Raw genomic sequence first — 20,152 nt, 5'->3', positions numbered from 1 at the left:
GCCCATGGGGCAAACCAGCAACTTGCTGGGAAATTTGACAATGAAAAATACTGTCTTAGAAAATGCTGATTTGTGAAATGGAATTGTTTTTTTTCTGAAATATGTTGGCTTTGATAAATTTCTGATAAAATACAGTCCAGTTTCTGTACAAATTCCTGTCATCTTACTCGTTGAGTTGCTAGGAAACCCAGTTGCCAGGATTTGCGGCTGAAGGACATAGTCCACTTTACAGCCTGCTTCAGAGCAGAAGATTCAGTGATTTCCATAGGATTTCTTTTTCAGTTTAAACAGACCTGAGGTGGTTCTGCCATTCTTGTAAATCTGTTTAGTTCCCAGTTGCTCCATCCACCTTCATGCTATGGATGAACCCAAATGCCCGGAGGTTCAGCTCTAAAACTCAGTTTAGTTTCCATGTTGTACAAAGACACCAAGAACATACTTTCATGAGCTATCCTGGAGGCAAGCCTCATTTTTAGACAACTCTGAACGTAGTTAGTTTAGTCTAACTTTAGTAAATTCAGTGTAGTCTCACAAATAAATATTTGTGTAACTCAAAGTCTACCTCGTTTAATTTTGTGCCAGTAGATAGGATTTTTTGTTGAAATTCTTAACCTAATGTGAGAAGGATAATTCAATTTGACCATAAACTATTTCCAAAAATTTTAAAATTAAGACTGAAAATGCTTTGGCTGTGGTTTAAGGAGAGAAGCAGGTTAACACAATTGAACCCCCAAATGAATTAAATAATGCCACTTATTCATTTTGCAGTGATTTCAAAGCATTATGCTGATGAAGAGTAGGTTTGATATTACCTGGTAATTTTTATTTCAATCTCTTAATAGTAGCAGTTTGATAGGAGATTCTTCAGGTGATAATATCACTCTCCTTCTGCTTTCCTTGGAAATGATCAATATTCTTGAGTGCTTAAATTAGGAGGTTTAATTTTTTCATTACCATGAGGAAAGCGAATTATCACTGGGAAAAACAGAGGGGCAGTGATACTATTAGTATCATAATACAAACATTCTTAGTACCAGACTCAAGTGTATTTTATTTCTAAAAAAAAAAAAAAAAAAAAAAAAATACTATAAAAACAATAAGGTTTTGTGCTTTGGCTTCTCTGTCTAAATACATCTTCTCAGCCTGCATGTGCACTCCTTTAAAATCGCTCTGCAATAGTGCCTGTTTTCGGACAGGCTTCTATAAACTCTGAGCTGTTATCTGCTCTCTCCTGGTATGATGTTTCCTCTTTCATTTTTTTGCCATTTGTTCTGCTTCCGCATGCTCCTTTTTGACTGGAGTTTGGTAGGCAATTATTGCTAATTGGAGTATTCAGAAACATCACAGGCCTTAATGTCACAGAATAACCTGAGTGCTGCCCTCCATTTTGGTTAGAATGAAAGGATTTGTTTGTATTATAATACTTAATTTATAGTAAAAGTTGAATTCTGGTATTTTCTAGATTAGATTCCAAGTGGACTGTTGTGTACTTGAATTTTATTGGTTTCATGATGTTTTCTAGTTTAATTTGATATTGGAGAAAGCTTTTAAATATGCAGTTCATGTATGCGAACTTACTGCTGGTTGTGATACCAGGGATCTCAAGGAGACCAGAGGAATGACCATTCAGTCCCTGAACGCACCGGTTCACAAATTGAGGAGGAAGCACGGGTTGAACCCATCAAGAAATCCCAGCATCGCTCTTCCTCATCCCAGCACCATAACCATCGCAGTGGTGTTGGCCGAGGCCTTCCTCGGCAAGAAACTTTTGACTCAGAAACACAAGATAGCAGAGATTCGGCTTACATCGAGCCAAAGGAGGACTACTCACATGAGCATGGTGACCACTACGATTCTCACAGGGATCACAATCATAGAGACGAGTCCCATGGGAGCAGTGATCACAGACATAGAGAATCAAGGCATCGCTCAAAGGAAAGGGACCGCGAGCAGGACCACAATGAATGCAACAAACAACGTAGTCGTCATAAATCAAGGGACCAATATTGTGACAAAGATGGGGAAGTGATATCTAAAAAACGTAACGACACCGGAGAATGGAACAGGGATGTTTACATCCGTCAGTAACTTTTGCCTTTGGCAGTCTTGTGTTTCTTTGAAGTCTTGTAACAAAGCCCCTTGAAAATATCTTTGGGTTTTTCATTGCAGAACATATGGTATCCTTCTGTATGCTGATTTGTATTGCTGTTGCTTGCATAGCAATAGCATGAAATAGAATATTCATATACTTATTATTTTCGTTAGTGCTAAATGAATTAGCATAGTACAACTGCGGAGTTCCTGATGTTGTACTATGCCTTTTTTCAAGCTGTTTTTGGTAGCTGCCACTTGAACAATATCTGTTGCCATCAAGGTGTTGTTAGTGTTTTTAAAAAAGGTACCTTTGATGTTTAATAACTTCCCGTGTATTCAGCAAGCCAGAATCAGCACATAAAAAACTAAAACTTTTGTCTGCTCTGATTTTTGATTTGTATGCACTTGATTTGCATATTGATTTAAGAGCCACTCTCTGTTGCTTGTATCTCTAGTGGACTCCATTTGAGGACAGAATTCAGTCTTGCCTTACACACAGGGGATCATAAAGTCAGAATCTATTTTCTATGTACTGGTACTGTGTACTGTATATACAGTTTATAAATGTTATTTCTGCAGACACCTTCTTACTATATGAGTTTGATCACACTGTTTTAGAGTCCTAATGCCAAGTCAGCAGATTTGCTTTTGAATTACTGGCAACTGGAACTAGCCTCATTTAGGGAATCTGTAACAGTGTTCAATCTAAATACTTTTTCTTCTGTAGCAGAAAGCTTATATTTACTGTAAATATGAATGAATGCTTGAGATAAAGGGTCTGATTCTTATACTTAATACTGTCCTTGCAAACTCAATTTTGCATTTTAATTTTATGATAAAGAAAAATAACTTACCAATATAAATTATTCTTCTCTGTACAGGTCACACAATTGCAATGGACACAACTTTTATTCTGTTTTCGGAATAACAGAGCACACACAACAGAGGTGTGTATGTGAGCAGGCGGTGGTGGATGTGTGTGCGCACATTAGGCAGCAAAGGGTGAGAATCTACTGAAGAAAACAAAGGTTACTCAAAAGTCCAAGAAGTCTGTTTCTTCATTCTATCTATTAATTTAAAAATCCAAATTGCAGTCAGGGAACATGGGGGAGTTTACTGACCCAGGTAATTGAGAAAGCATAAATCTGCTGGCTCTTTATTGAGACTCCAGGAGAGTAAAAACACAGGCAAATGTTACTGTGAGTGTTTCACTGGAAATGTAAAATCTTTGTGTTTTAGAGTATCTGTTTTAGTAAGAAAAGTTTACACAGCTTGTGGAGAGTTATTTTGTTGGAAAATAAATTTTTGTAGCTTCTCCACTTTTTTCTACACTTGCCAATTCCTCTGCATTCCCACTTTGCAGCCAGCTCACTGCTTTTCCATCACCTAAACTGTTGTGCTGCCAGTAAATGCTTAGAAAAAATGACTGTGACAAAATACTGTCTGTTACGAGCTTACTAGAGAAAATGTATTTAAATCAAAGAGAGTGAAAGCATTTGTTTTGCATTGAACACCTGTTGCACTGGTAAGTGGGGGAAAATTCCTTATTATTTTTGGCTACAGGTTCCATACCCTTGCCTAGTGTAAAGGCCGTTCTGCATCACATCTTATCTTTGTAGTAATTGGATGAATGAAATACTTTTTGTATTTCACTGTACATAGCATATTATATAAAGAATGTAGTCGGATAATACTTCATTTAGCTGGAAGATTTTATTATTTATTATTTCAATTCTGGGAATATCAGCACTGCCTGATTTTTGAATATCATTTTAGTGAAATGGACATGATAAATGGGATGTGCGTGTTTTCTCCAATCTTCTATTTCAGCATCCAGGCAACTCAGTTTGATTCCCTTAAAGATACTTTGTTTGCCCAGTCCCTCTCCCTGTTTTACATGCATAATTTTACCCTCACCTCAAAATGGTGAAATTCTGCTGTCAGATACTTAGACATGACTCCCTTGTCGCTTGTGGTAATTCAAGGGTACTCTTTGACTCAGAGCATGAACTCTGGGAATACAAGAAAAAGCGTATTTTTCTAGAAATAAAATTCTCAGCTTTTCTCTAAACATCACAATGACTTTGTAGAAAAAGGAAGCGTGGGTAAGTAGACCTGTGGATTTACTAAATGCATATACAAGACTGTATAAACAGTGGCTTTTGATATAAGGAGATTTTCAATGTATCAATGGAAATGACATTGAAAGAGTTGTTGGTGTTTGAGTCGTTATCAGATCAAATTTAAATGCGAATAGAATTTATATTGTCTTGTTATATATATCCTGGCTTTAGCTATTTTACCAACTTCGGTAAATTCTGTTGCTCCCTTCAGCTGTTACGGGAGGGCTATGTCCTCAAAGAAGTGATTTGTGGATTCTGCTTCAGTACCCTCTATTTTTTATTTTTTACTCTTGCTCCAAAAAGTGTTCATTTTCCACCTTCCTTAAGAGTATTTCTTAAGGAATGTTTGGCAGAGTTTCAAAGCACTGAGTAGTTACATGTGAAAACCATGGAGTAAGTAACCCTATAGAGACAAATAAACGATAAAGAGCATAATCCAAACCCTGATATTTAAGTATAACCTCTATATTGGTTTATGGAATATAAATATTTTATCAAAAAGAAGGGCATATCCCCATCCAACTCAATGAGATAAACATTTTTTGTACAGTGCAACTAACTAGGTATAGGCAACATACTAATACTTACATTTCTTAGGCTGACACTCTCAGTAGGTATTTATTTGCCTTGCTAAGATATTTTTCTTCAGTTATTGAGTGACAAATCAGTTGTAATGTGAGCTTGTACTACACACTTTGCACAACACCACCTGCCTGCTGAGCACTACTTTGAAAAGCACTTTAAGTTTTCAATGAGAAGCTTTAAAAATACTCCAACTGGAGGACATATCAAAGGCTATTGTGATGGAATGTCTTTGCAAAGTTTTGCCCGTAATATTATTGTTTGCATAGGATAGCAGTGGGTTCATATTTCTATATCTGGTTTTAAGAGCTTTGGATTTGAGAAATGCCAGAGGTCTGGTCCCAGTTAGCTCCAGAGTCCTCTAATGTATGTGTGGTACAAAACAACTTGTAACATTTCTATTTAAGCAAGCTAACAAGATAAAACAAATGAGAAAGGAGGAAAAGGAAGACGATAAAACAGTTAAGTGATACATAGGTCTTACCAGCTCTCACTGTATTTTTCCTAAGGATTTCAGCATATGAAAGGAATAGGATACAATTTAATATTTACGTGTATGTCATACTTAACTTTTTTGTTTTGTATGTCTTTTCAAATGAATACACATCAGTACTGTTCAACAGCCCAACACTAACAGTTAACTGTTAGGTAAACACCACAGAAGAAAGAATTCTTGAGGAAGATTTGGAAGGGGAGGAGAATAACAGTTTCCAGATCTGTTAATGGACAAGGTAGCATAAAAGAATAAACAAACAGGTTTGTGCACAAAATTAGCATCAGTAAGACTTGACAGTTAAAAGAAACTGCTTTGATATCAAGTAATGAATTTTTAATTTTTTGAAATATTTTTTGAATTTGTAGTAATTAGAAGAATCTTTCTTCTGGAATACTCACTCATGAATTCACATTCTGTGTCTACCATCCGGAGTTCAGAATTTGAGAAGCATCTTTTACAATTTATGCCTCTCAAGATGTAAAATATCAATAGGTAGTTTCTCCTATGGATTTAGCTGTAATTAATAAAGATGATTTTAAAGCTACAGTCAGTTTGAGTTGAGAATGGAGCATCTGTTTTCACAGAAACCCATAAAATGATGTGTGTGAAATTCTTCACTTACAGTCCTTACTCTCCATTTATAATAAGGAAATGAAATCCCACTTGTCAAACCTTGAATCAAAGTACAGAGCTCATTTTCCTTCTCCTTGTTTACCCTGTCCTCTCAATACTTACTGTGTTTTAAGACTTTGTTAGTAATTACTATTTTCAAGCTTCACTGGTTTGTAAAGTCCAAAACAATTTTTATAACAGCTGCAGAAGTTTTGAAATGGTCGTGGCCGTAGTTGTCCTTTAGTTGCCCCTACCCATTATCAGTCCCTGAGCGGGAATGCAAGGGGTGGTCTGATTGCTTTCAATCAGTGTCAGTGCAAAATAAAATGTGAGCCTAAGCCATCTTCTGTGGTAGCTACGAAAGGCTCCTCAAGAATCATTTTGGTTTCTGGTTACATTTGACTTCTGATTCATTTAACATATCAAGCAGAAAGTTATTTCCTGAATGCTCAATTCTACTAATCCTCTGGGGTTGTTCTGTTTTGTTTTACAATTTTGATTTTAATTCCATTCCCTCCATGAAAATAAAGCATATTGCAAAAAATTTTACCATATAGTCTACAGGAGGGGCAGAGAAATTCTTTTTCAGAGTAAAGTGGTATACATTTTTAGTATACATTTTGTCTTATTTATTACTTTACTACAGATCTTTCAACAAAATTTTAGTTTTATTGTCTGTAAAATATGTGGATGCTATTGCCTTGTGAATATTTTCTGTCAAATGTTGTTCCATCAGACTTGTTCAGCAAATTCCACTTGTGTCTATAATTCACTTCCCCATTTTTATATAAGAAATCGTTACATATAAGCTTACAGTAGTTTTATAGTTTCTTTTTATAGCACAACACCCTAGAGATGTGTTCCTGCAGTCAAAAAAAAAAAAAGTTTTTCATCAGACATAGAGATAAATCTGCTTCTTCTAACTCATCTGTGTTCTTCTTTCTTACTTTACTCTTACCACTTTTATCTATCATGCATAACCTACTCTACAACAAATTCTAGAAGCATATAACTGGATTTTCTCATAAATTATTTGGCATATTCTAGAATATTTTTTAAACTATGTATGTGGTACTTTCAGCTAAAATGAACAAGGTTGAATATTTAGCCACAATGAAACAGAAAAAGACAGTTCTTTAAAATACAGGGTGTATACATATAAGTACCTAAAAGCATTTCTTGTTCATTACCTTCACTAGCCTGATTTCCTATCAATAAATACTCCTTTTTTTCTTTAAGAGCTTACATAATCCTACAGTCTAAAAATTTTGGTGGATTCCATGACCCTTAAACAGAAAGAAACTGTTATTATTAAAATTTCATGCTATATGAGGCTGCCTATTTTAATATCTTTATAGTGACCAAGATAAATATTTAAACCTGCACTATTAATATAAATCACTATTTCTGCAAATAGAGAAAACTACTTTTCACAGAAAAAGTGAATTTTCCAGATTCGCTTTTTTTTTAAAGATGGGCTCTGATTGTATACCCCTCTCTCTCGGGTTAGTCTTTCATTAAAATGACTACCTTTTTTAATTCAATGTTTATATATCTTGTATGGTATATGTATTTCAATTGTGTTTCAGCCACACTGAAACATTATGATGCAATCGGTAAAGCATTCTTATCATCAGGAAAGGAACCCAACTATGTATTAAAAACACATACAGGCTCCATACATCAAAGTGATGAAAATGAATAAAAACCATTAAAATACCTGCACTTTAAGTTAATGTCACAGTAAGATTGGAAAAGGGGAAAAAAAAAAAAGAAAAAAGTAGTAGGCCATCCTCCAACTTAGCCAACCAGTCTCCTTCTGTAGTCAAAGGAGGGAGGCCACTCTTTCCAAGGGTGATTCACTTCTTAATTTCTGCTCTGAAGTGCTTGATGGAGAAGTCTCTTTTCTTTCTCTTTTTTTTCTCTCGCTCTCTCTCTCTCCCACCCCCACCTTCCCTCCCTTAATCTCTCTCCATTGCCCACAGAGAGAGGGTCTGGGGAAACAGCTGAAGTTTATCCCTTTAATATGCTGAATATTCCTTTAGGTCCAGCAGTGACTTCTTTTGCAGAAATAACTCTAGTTCAGTCATCAGAATGCTTTTTCAGATTAAGTGTGGTCTGCAATTACACAGGATTCACATACAATTCAGTCATAAAAAGATTTTTTTCTCCTGAGAAACTTGTCTTATAAATCAAGTGAAATCAACTTCTTGAAAAGCCTGTTTTTGATTCAGAACTAAATAAATCTGGGAAAGCATCAACAAATCCTCCACTAAAAAGTCAGCATTTTTAAATTTTTCAAATTCAGTATTACATAGCTGCTGCTACTGAACATGAAGGCAAAAATTCCTCACTTCATAAGTGTATACAAATTTAAACATATTGACTATATGGGCTGATTAACATTTACCAAGTTTATATATTCTGCAAAAAGAAAACGGTCTTTTACTAGCACTGAGTTACAGATTTCAGTACATACATAAAATTGAATCTATTTGTATTGTACATACATTATAATAGAAAATGAATACATTTTCTTACCAAGTAATTATTTTAGCCATATTTAGGCTAAAAAGACTATAAATATGAACTACTATGATTCTAAATAGGGTATTTCACCTATTACTACTGATGCAAAAAAAAGAATAATTTTAATTCTTCTCCTGGTATGCCACAGTTAACTGCAAGGAGGGACCAACAAAAGTAGGTAAGAAGTAGACAAGGATTCCAGGCTCCTGTCTTGCTAGGCTAGGCCTTTCAGCGGATGAAGATCATACATGTACTGTGGTTACCTTTGGTAAAACAGAAGAAGTGGCATTTGTTTTATTTAAGAATGGCAGAAGATATTCTGTATCAAAATACTGATAGCAAATACAAGTAAACAGACTACAGAATTGTATAAATTGTTTTGATTACCAACAAATGCAATGACAAGCTATAGTTTAGTAAAAGTGAAGTATAAAATTAATATCACTGTGTTAAATGAAACGAAACAATTCTATGCCAAAAGTAAAAAGTTTTTCAGCTAATACTTTTAAAAACTAGAATTTGATCCAGTGGCAAAAAATTCAGTTTAGGTTTTTTAGCTGTACTTATCTTTTTTCTCCCCAATTTTAGTGCTATTGACAGTTCCAGTGAAGAGAATACTGTTGAAAATGAGAGTATTTCTGGAACTGAAACAGAAGTTTCAAATATATCCAACAAATTTATGCAATTTAAATTATTAAACATCTGAGCAGTGTTTTAAGTCAGTTCTCATTAATATGCTTCCCCAGTCTTAATTTTCATATGACTTTTGCAGGTGATATTTTTTAACCAGTAATATTCTAACTTGTTTGAAAGGTAAATCTGTAACATTTCAAATGGTATTATGCATTGTTTTCTGTTTCTTGATATATTAATCACAGCTGTTGCCCCTTCTATTGCAAATGTTTGATTTTAAAACTGTCATTTGTCAGCCAGTCCAACAGTCTATTTCAGAACCAATACAGTTTATGCATGGGAAGTTTGATGTTGAAACAATATTTATTTACATTCCCAGAGTGAGATGGTTTAATATATTCATGCTGCTATAAAAAACATGCTACAAAGCCTACTCGTATTTTGTGTATATATTATGTGTACAGAGAATCTTGCTTGTATTAAAATAAAAGAGAAATGAGGTTCTAAGTATCAATTTATAAAACAGTTATTTGTGAAATATTAGTGTTTCACTTAGCACTATTTAATGAAGCATTTTGGTAAACCTCCACAGAAACCATCTTTTCCAAAATTTGCAAAAACAGTTCCAATCTATTTTATTTATGATTACATTTCATAAGATAGCTTAACCCCCACCCTATCCCCATAAAGCCCTGTTCCTATGCTTGTGGTGCTATATGAGCTACACACATAGCAAAAGATAAAACAGACAACAGGATGACTAAACATACTTGTCATTCATGCACTGATCTGCTGTAAATACAAAAGTAAGTGGAGACTTAAAAAAAGATACTACCCCTCCCCCAGCTGTGACTTTCTTTCTGCAACCTGTGGCTTTTTCCCAGCAGAACAGCTGGCAGATTTTAGTGCTACCATAGCAACCATGTCGTCAGTCTGTTGGCTTGGCAACATTGCAGCAGTAAGAAATATAGTTAACGTTTGAACTGTTCTTCAACTCACAAAGGTATTTTTTCAGGTTGTATCGCTGAATACTTATTTACTATTCAATTTAATAAATTTTGCAATAAAAAATCCTATACAGTCCTTATTTGCCAGTGCAATCAAATCATCTTCCCTGGAATCTTGCAAAGAATTAATATCCATTCCTTGCAAAGTCACAGCAGATGGATCAAATCTCTGCAGCAGCTTCAACTGAACGAGCGACAGCCCAGCTCCCCTCATGCCTTCTCCTCCAATATGAGGTTCCTTTTTAAGTAAAAAGAAAAGCAAATTATTTAATCAGTGAAGTTCCTATTTTTTCTAAATGTTAACAGCATGGACAAGCTAAGTTTATTTCATTTACAGCATAGGGAAATTCAAAAACAATGTGGTCCTTCTTTTCATGCCTTAATGGCAGGTGCATATATGATGAGCACATATATCAGGCCTAAAACCCCTTGAGAAGGAGGTAGTACAGTTGATTCCTTTTTATCCCAGTAGTTTAGTAATTAGAGCAACTACTTGGCATGGGTACACACAGACCTAAATCATCTCCTTGCTCACAAGAATGAAAGCTTCCCTATCACAAGAAAACTGTTACCACCAGAGAATAAGAAGCTAAGGCTTTTAGGTTTTTCACTTTTAAATCTGTGTACTGACTAACTAGATATTAAGTCAAAAACAGTAATTCCTTACAAGTAGCCGGTAAATAACACAGTAGTAGCAGAGATATACCTGGATTTCTCAATTTTACAACTTCAACTGGAGAGACTTAAAGCCCTAATCCAGAGTAACTGATGCATAAAGAGGCATCGCTTTGGAAGAAGCGATTTATCTTTGGAAGAAGATAAAAAGAAGACTTATTCAAAAATAAGGTTCCCTTTTAAATCTTGTCTAGTGTAGTCTATGATGCAGCTTGCAGCAGAGCATTCTTTGAGCCACCACACACTGCTAACACACGAGCTCAGAAGGCAGCACTTGATGAGGTTAGTTGCTTAACAACATATCCTGCACTGTAGAGCTGGGCTGCCAAGAGCCTGCAGCCTGCTTCTTTCTTTTGCTCAGCAGGATTTTAGGGCTTTCCAGGTAAGAAACAAAAAGAAGTGCCTATTGCAGGTGGAGAAAAAAAATTGTAAAGGGAGACAGAAATAGCAACTTGAGGTAATGTAATAGAAGGAGGAGAAGGTAAAAGACTTGGGAAAACAGACACTATTACACAGGGTCAAGTGACTTGCTCAGTCAAAGGAAGAACCACTGTTTTCTCTACCTCTTCCTTTTTCCCTCTAGTTAAGTCACTAGATTTAAGCTGATATACAGTATCTTCTGTGTGTAAATCTCTAAAAGGAAGCAAGTCTGTGCAAACCAAGAATTGGCTGTTGTGCAGTAACCTCCACCTTTGAGGAATCAATGCCCGTGCTTCCACCTCCTGTGTTGTCTTTCCCAAAATGTTTCCAGGCCCTGGTGCTCAAGAGAGAGCTACTGGACTGGGAATAAAGCAGGTGTACAGTAGGAGAGACTAAAGGACACAGGAAATACATAAGGGGAACATGAGGTAAGTAAGTTGACCCTAGATTCCAGTTTCCTGTTCACAGGAAGATTGCCTTACTTTTTAAATTAGATGACTTAAAACCAGTTATCCAGTAGTACAAAGCATAAAGATTAATTTTTATATAGATGGCACGTCTGTGGGGAAAATAATGCTTTATTCAGTGCTGATATTGGTGAGAAATCAAGCCTATTGACATTGGAATGAATCTTGTATTTGAGTTAATAGGGCCTGTGTTTTGCTTTGTCAGTCTACCAGGGACATTTTTTTTCTACTGTAAGGCAAAATGTATAATTTCATCTGAAACTGAACTCAAAAATCCCTCAAAAATGGATGGGATGGTAGGAAATCGGAATCTGAACCAGGAGGTGAAAGATCTCTGACAGATAAATCTTTTAAGAAAAGCTTCAGTTCTGTTAAATCTTTATCAGCTTTCATATAATTTCTCCTCTTTCACCCATTGCAATTTTGCAATTTTTTAAAGATGCGCATATCATTTACTTTTTGAGGACAGATAAAAATCATTACAGAATGTATTAGTTAAATATATAGCAAATTTAGACCTTTCCTCAAAGCCACTATGGTTAACAACTAACCGACTCAACTGATCACATCAACAAATGGGAAGAGATCCACATATGGTCTGATGATAAGTTCTCTCATGGTACTACAAGCAGTAATAGGTATTTCTGAAATGTATGCAGTATAGATAAAAACATTTTTAGTACCTCTCTATAACCCATATATGTTACCTCCTCCCAGACACTTTAATAGTAGATACTGGCTTCACAAAAGACAAGCTACATTCTTGGATGCTAGATCTGAAATAAATTTACTCCCTCATTCTTCTAAACAATACAAAGATATTTCCCATATATATAAAATTCTCATCCTCAAAACATCAGATTCTTTGTATTTTTCTCTCACCTCTTATGCAATTCTTCACCATTTCAGTAGCTTTATTGAAAGTTTTTCACCTCTCTTGTAAAGGTGTAAAGTAAGAGAATAAAATATATGCATTACAAGCAAAGAGTTACAAAGGAAATTTTAGCCTATCATTTGAACTATCTTTTACCCCTGTTGTGTTTTAAATGACTGTTGTACAAACTGAAATCACCATAGCGCACAGTGGGATTCTGTCTGTGAAATATTGCTTAAAGTTCACCAAATGAAGGTCAAATAGATATGAAAATAGATTTTAAAAAGCCTCAGAAATCCTCATGTTATTTCTGACTATAGCAGCTAAAATTATAGAGATTGGTTAATAGTAAATACAGTGCTTAATTTTACAGCGCCAAAACAAGATCACTAGATTGTGTGAAGTACCCTGAAAATATTATTACCTGTGGCTGAAGCTGGAGGCATGGAAAGGTTTCCAGGGCCCAAGCAACTTGTTCCTCATTTTCAGAAAGTGTAATCGTACATGTACTGTATACTAAAACACCTCCTGGCTTCAGCAATTTCACTGCCTATAGGGAGGGAGAAACTACAGTTCAGCTTTTATTTAAGTGCAAAATGGCTTTGAATGCAGCTTACATATTAGGTAGAAACAATAATGCTAAACAAGTAAATATAACACTTATTTAAACTCAAATCTGTCTGTCCAAAACAGGCATTAGGATTCTTTACAGGGAATATGGTAAATAATTCTATGGATTAGAAAGGCTTTTCTTTCCAAATCAGCATCATACTTCATGCACCTTATTAAATACCACTGAGATGACACGCTCATGTTATTTTGACAGCTCTGCATATATCAGATTAGTTCTGTTTTCTTCATTGGCTACAAACCATGGGCATACAATACTTTCTTCAGTGATACTACATGTCAACTGTTTCCACAGATTTGGCATGGAAGGTATATCTATGCTGTTTTTCAAGCCCTGGTTCATTTTGAATACATGTAATTTGGATTTAGACAAGTTTCATGAAATCCTGTCCTTTAGCATCAGCCCAAGCACACTGTCACAGTTGTAGTACATTCTTTTGGCTTTGTACTCCATCACATATCCTATAGTACCTTGCAGCACCACTGCAGGGGAGTTACCTGCAGTGAAGTTGCAGGAGTCCATGTTGCTGCAGTGAAAAGACTTTAATCTGTTCTGTGACTTGGACCCTTCGGACTATTACAAACTGAAACTCATGGAATTGAAAGAATGGAAAAATTGTGAACTTTCTTATTTACTATAATTTACATGTATCTATCTCACGCACCACTGAATTGACTTCACCTAGCAGCAGATAATGGTGGGGCTGAAAGACTAACTGAATATTAACACTATCTTCTTCACTAAAGGACAAGTTTTAGGAAAGATGAGATAACATATTCTTGTTTTATAAATATCTAAGTGGTCCTAAATAATTTAAATTTTCCTCTTTGACTTCAATAGCTATGAACAAAGCTGAACAGAGATATGTTCTGCAACTTGTTCTAAGCAAGAACAGATGCAACAGAGGGAAATAAATTCTAAAAGAAGTAATATGTTGAAAGAACACCATGAGATTTATTTTTCAAGGGATTCCTCTATAGCTATCCAAAAACAAAGTCTTAGATGTGGCTGGGTTTAGTTCTTACAAATTTAAGGATATATTAAAGAAAACTGTACTGACTTGGAAAATCTTTTGGCGCATGGAGAACAGGAATGGAAAGCTAGGTAGATTTAAATCATTAAAACTTATCACTAGATACAATAGCTTCATAAGGGCAGACTGCATGCTAGGATCTATCTGTGCAACAAGTATGTGTTCCGGGAACTACTGTTCATCAAGGACAGTGATAGCACAAGACGTGTAGACACTAGGCAAGATATTTAAGCTCCAGTATTCTCTAAATGGGTTCAGGGATAAACTAAAAACTGCTTTTTGGGGCTAAGAAACTTCACTGGGGAAACTAGGAAAGAGGAAAAGCTTAGCAAAGGTATCTTGTGATGAAAAAGAAACAAGTTATTACTTGGTGGTTTCTTATATATGGTCAACAAATGATGAAAGGCAAAGAAATGACATGAAATTTGTATTCAGAAGGGAAGAGGCTGCAGAATAGCAAACAGTTTTATGAAAGTGTTTCAAAGAACACTTTTCTGGTGCTCTATTTGACTAGAAAGAGAGAGAGAACTTTGCAATTTGTTGCTCTGGGTAATAATATCCCAGCATTTAACTCCTGACAAAGGAGGGGAAATAAGGTGCCATTTGGGGGTGCAGGTGAGGTAAATTTTACACTGCAAAATCTTTTATGTGCAACTTAACTTAGCTACTCAATTATTAATACCTACCACAGTGAAAAGCTTGCGTTGCAGTGGTTGATAAGATGTCACTTCCTTTAGAGTCCAAGAATAAGCCATGTTTGGTCTTTGCCCCATTCCACTACATGGTGCATCGAGAAGAATTCGATCAAATGACTCTGGTAAAAAAGGAGGACCTTCTGCAAACAGCAGTTAATAATGTAAAAGCTGCAGGATAAATATGTGGCTGTTTCTTTTGAGACTTCATGACAGATAACGAGAAGCTTGCTTGTCATAAAACATACATGCTATATAGATGTTGTCTGCAAAAGTGATCTCTGCTATAGACAACTCTTAGCACTGCCAGTAATAGATTTCATCTCACAGAAAAGAGTTCTAAAGTTCTGTTAGCTCAAACAATTTATGATCACGTTGGCTGTACATTTTTCAACCTTAATTTAATATTCTGGAAGTAAAATGTAAAAACAAAAAATGCTAAAATATGATTGATTACTAGTATTGGGTACAGAGCTGTACATATAGGCTGTAATGAGTCAGAATGAGTTTCTAACTGAACCAAAAAGCACATAAATCTTAACTGAGAGAAGCCTGTAGTTAATCATTAAAGACTGCCTTATATAGTAATAATTGGATGCCTCTGTATCTGTAGAAAATGAGGCACTTTACAATGAAGTGAAATATGTTCTAATATGCTACACATGCTGGCTCTATAACCAAACAATTGAGTAAAAAAGAGTTGTGAAGGAAGAAAAACTACTTCTGAATATTACCTGGATAGATAGTGGAATAAGTAACTTCTATATGGCAAGCCTGTGCTTTCATCTGAATCCCACTAGCTTAACAGTCCAAAAGTTGTTATAGTCCTAGTGCTAGAGTGGTCTTCAGTTCAGGCTCACCAAAGTGGGTCCATAAGTGTATCTGTGAGTAACCAATGAGGAAGAGAGCCATATATATGCTTTGCCTCCTTTCTTCCTGTTTCTCAAATATTCAGGTTAGGACACAAAAGAAAAAAAGTGGGTGACCTCATACTACTGCTACATAGCTTGTTCCAGCACTGCAAAATGAGTCTGTTTTGGTACTACTGATAGATCTACCTTTGATTCATTACTAAAACGTTTAAAATATGTCATATGTCTTAATTGCAGGGACATACAGAAAAGCTTTCATGATCTCTTAGCTTTATAGCTAGCTCTTGTTCAATTATGTAAGTGCTAAGTACCAACTACAATATTTCATGCTCATAGAAAGACTACTAAGAAAATACCTTTCTCCCTGCAAAGCATTCTAACTGTAAGGCTTATGGAGAAGGCAGGTGAATTATGCGAGCTGATCTCTACTTAGGTTAACCAGTAACTGGGCTAAAATATGGTGAGAAAGAACAGCATACTTTGCACAACAAACTAAAAATAATCAAGACAGCAGATACCTGTCTTGATTCTATCTATCATCGGAACAGTATCAGTATCGTAAATACAGCATTTCAGAAAAGAAGTGAACTTAAATGAACTTAAAATAATACACTCTGCTTCTATAGCTATTTCAGTGCTTCTATAGCACTTTCCATCTTTATGCCCCAAACAGCTGAACAAACATTAATAAACTAAGCCTTGCAGTGCTTTTGGGAGTTAGGTATTAATACCCCCATTTTACAGATGAGGATGCTGAAGCAGAGAAGCCAAACAATTGTGCCAAAGTCACTTCTTTCTCAGAGTGAGTTAAACAACTCAGAGTATGAGGTTAAATGCTATCACAAGAGAAGTTTAACACTTTGTCAATCTTTGATATTATCTGAAAAGGGAATGCATTTCTTTTTGAACCCATTAGGCTGTGATAAGGACAGGTATTTTGAGTTCTGTATTTGCATTATGGAGAAATTGATAATCTCTGAAGCACAGAAAATACAAGGGCATCCACCATGCTAAAGCAACCTAGGTTTCTGCCGAGATTTCAGGGACTTGTGGACAGGTTTAAAAACACTAGTACAAATAAGATTACCATTTTCTTCTAAAAGCCCAGGGCATTTACTTTACCTTGTTTATCCTCTCTCTTCTCAACTGAGAGTGCCTTTGTTCCATCATAGCAAAAGGCCTTAATGCAATTCAATTGGAGCAATTCAGCATTCTGCTTAATTTTTTTCACCTTGTTGGCTATCTTGTCCATGGCTATTACTTCACCCTGGAAAATAAAAGGTTTATATCAAAAGTATAGAGATTAACTGGATGTGCAATTCCTGATCTTTTTTTCTATGAGCAGTATAATGAACGAAGTTTAGTGTTCCCTACAGAATTTTATTATTCATAAACCCACACCACAGTTGTCCTTGTTCTCACTTATCTTCTGTGTTCCTCCCGTAAGGGTAGATACTAGTCTGGACCTCTTTGCATTCTGACTGGCACCTCCTTGACCAGATCGCTGCCAAAGGGAACCTATAATTAATGGCTGAATTCTGTCAAAAGTTTTTTTTTTTATTATTGTTATTTTGCTTTTTACTGGTTAGTTTAAATGAGGTTAAGTTCAGTTTTCCTATTCTTCAGGAACTGGTTTCTATGAAACTCATAAAAATTTAATCATTTAAAAGAGGGTAGAATTCTCAAATACGTGGTAGAAATAGCCAACAGCTTTTAAATTTGCATAGACATAGTAAGAGACAAACAGAGGATGTGATCACATACACCTCAGGGAAATGAGGTCCACAGCCAGACCTCTAGCTCGCTCAGATTCAAAACACTTAGGGTAGTTGTCACTTGAGTTCTGTTGGGAAAGAATAAATTTAGAAAATGGGGAAGGACTGCAACTATACATCATTCCTTTATGTAAGAATAAGATTTATTTTTTCCTCTCCAGACACACAGCACTACCTGCTAGATGAAATTTAAAAATGCAAAGGAAAGAACACATTTTCAGTAGCAACTATAAAACCCAAAGCAGTAATACTACCTTTGGGGGCAGGGGGGGAGATCAAAAATATAGAAAGAAGACTTGCTATAGGAATTAGAACCAGTTGAGAAAACACGATAACTTTCTGCTATGTGCTGATGACTCTCTAAGAGGCTTATGGAAGGATAATAAGACCAAGACAGACTGTGTAAAAAAAGATAGTCAAGAAAAATAGGCCAGTTGACTATAGTAATCATGTTAGCCAATATGTAGGACAAGTATGAAGAAAAAAGAAAAGTATTTATGTTGTGCCACTTGTGACCAGCTTTCAGCCACTGTGCACCAAATCACCTCTTACAAGGACACTCGATGGGCGTATGCCACTGCTTCTCCCCCCACCACAGTTCAACCCACATGCATGGTAACAACTCATCATGCCTGAAGGGTGGGTCTATCCTTAAAACAGTCGATTTACTGTGTGTGTGCTGACCTGCAGATACTCAAAGATAAATCCTTCTCCTGAAAGACTCTCAGAAAAGAGAATGCGCTGAAAGACAGAAACTCTTCCCCAGCTGGCCAGCTCTGACCGCTGCCAGAAAGACCTCTGGGAAAAATGGTGGTTTGGACTGGGCTCTTTACAGTCTACATATACAGTAAATATCTGGTTAACAATAATAAATTCTTGAGTTGTAGCTATTCCTAATTTATATTTAGAGCTATTCCTAATTTATAATTTATAATTTCCATTATCTGATTTTAAAATAGATAGAAAAAATTGTTAAAAATATTAATTTTTAACAAATTACAAAAAAATAACATTTATTCAGATGTTTCTGAAATGTAAATGATTTATTACACTGTGTATTGAAATTTAGCAAGGAATATCTGTGACTGGAACTTAACCAGAGAGTAGTGCAAAGTAACTAAATGAGCAGACATTTCTGTCATATCTAAAATAAAACTACGATATTTAAAATACGATACGATACGATACGATATATAAAACTACCAATCAGAAAAGGAAAGTCAATTTAAATAAATTTCAACACCTGCATTCTGAATCTTTGCTGCTACAGCTGGAAGTAAGCACAATCAAAATATCTAAAATGAGTGAGGGGAAAAAAAGTTATATAAAACGTACATATATGCAGAAAAGTATAAATGGAAATAAATCCATGACAGAGTATATGTTTTTTACAGACTTTATTTTTTATTTACCATATTGAAATTCTTTTCTGGAAGCTCTGTAACTCTATCCAATAAACGAATAATGAATGTCTAATGCATGTTTGCAAATTTTCCATATTGAGAGACCGAACAATTCAATAGCACTAGGAATGATTACGTCAAGCAAACTGCCACACAGAACTAACTACATGGCTTCTCTAAGTACACACCCATCATTAGCCACTGCTAAATCCTCCCATTAATGCATAGATACTTGCTGAAGTACTGTATAATACAACTGCAAAATTTCTAATCATCTGTCATCATGTAAAACCCCCATTCCAACCAAAATGGCAACTGGACTAGTTATAAACATTTTAGAGGAAACACTACACTTTTCCCCCTCTTTTCTAAAAAAGAGTAACCCACATCTCTATCTTTCGCTTTGCATAAATCAATTTGATATATGCAAAGCTTTATTCCTCCCTCCATATTCTTTTTGACTTGTGTACTATTTGCCTTCATCTTTCTTTGAATACTACTTTTTGCTTCTTTTCACATCACATTTGCTTTCTATCTTTGAAAGTATATTTTATTTCTGACCTTCTACCTTAGAATGGTAAGTTTGCACTAGAAATTCTCAGTAAAAACTATGAATTGTGCAATACAGATGTGATCTGAGACTGCAAGTTCCTTGGATTAGTAGCTTTTTGGCATTTTTGTGTAAAGAGTTACATATTTTTTGGTACTCTTTAGCAAACCGTGATTTCCACATATCCTCAATTTTGTGAATCCAGTGTATTCCTCAGTAACTTTGCCCTGCATGTTACAAATGTTATTTCATTACAAACAAAATAAGATAATTTAAAAAGGGGAATCAAACATGTTTCAGTAGGTCAGTTTGTAACAAATATAAACTTTTAAATGTGATGGTGAGTATTTGATAAAAACATTTGTGCCCGTTTCAGTAACTCTGATGGGCTGCAAAATAAATTGGTAAGTAGAATGTCCAAATATTAGTGTTTTGCTCTTCTAACTTATCTGTGGATTCTGACAGGTAAGTGAATTGTGCCGACGATCAGTAGTCAGACTTTCTTCACTGAGATATCAAATGCTCAATGACTTCTCTTACCTGGTCATGCATTAACGTGGCAAGATGGGTTGTTTTTCCTCCAGGTGCAGCACACATGTCCAAAATTCTCTCTCCTGGCTGAGGGTTTAAAATGTGGCTCACAACCACAGAAGGCAAGTTCTACCATAAAAACAATAATGGGAG

At 35.4% G+C, this 20,152-nt stretch overlaps 2 protein-coding genes across 8 annotated transcripts in view; one reads left to right on the top strand and one right to left on the bottom strand.

Moving 5' to 3' along the window:
• CACNB2 (calcium voltage-gated channel auxiliary subunit beta 2) overlaps positions 1-9,576 on the top strand; it is a 265,080-nt gene extending 255,504 nt beyond the window's left edge. For 2 of the 4 annotated variants that reach the window (XM_062569046.1, XM_062569047.1), the window contains one exon: positions 1,597-9,576. In XM_062569046.1, the coding sequence (XP_062425030.1) occupies positions 1,597-2,088 (492 nt within the window). In that variant the 3' untranslated portion in view covers positions 2,089-9,576. The remainder of the gene's footprint in view (positions 1-1,596) is intronic. The other 2 variants (XR_009957564.1, XM_062569049.1) reach the window with 2 other exon arrangements.
• Positions 9,577-9,583: 7 nt separating this feature from the next.
• NSUN6 (NOP2/Sun RNA methyltransferase 6) overlaps positions 9,584-20,152 on the bottom strand; it is a 29,271-nt gene continuing 18,702 nt past the window's right edge. For all 4 annotated transcript variants that reach the window (XM_062569052.1, XM_062569053.1, XM_062569050.1 and 1 more), the window contains 5 exons: positions 20,009-20,128; positions 16,863-17,007; positions 14,863-15,011; positions 12,937-13,062; positions 9,584-10,314 (listed from right to left, as the gene is read on the bottom strand). In XM_062569052.1, the coding sequence (XP_062425036.1) occupies positions 10,102-10,314; positions 12,937-13,062; positions 14,863-15,011; positions 16,863-17,007; positions 20,009-20,128 (753 nt within the window). In that variant the 3' untranslated portion in view covers positions 9,584-10,101. The remainder of the gene's footprint in view (positions 10,315-12,936; positions 13,063-14,862; positions 15,012-16,862; positions 17,008-20,008; positions 20,129-20,152) is intronic.

Source organism: Rhea pennata, chromosome 2 (assembly GCF_028389875.1).
Source record: "Rhea pennata isolate bPtePen1 chromosome 2, bPtePen1.pri, whole genome shotgun sequence".
Taxonomy (NCBI): domain Eukaryota; kingdom Metazoa; phylum Chordata; class Aves; order Rheiformes; family Rheidae; genus Rhea; species Rhea pennata.
The sequence above is the reverse complement of the archived record's forward strand: the minus strand, read 5'-3'. Positions and strand labels throughout refer to the sequence as shown.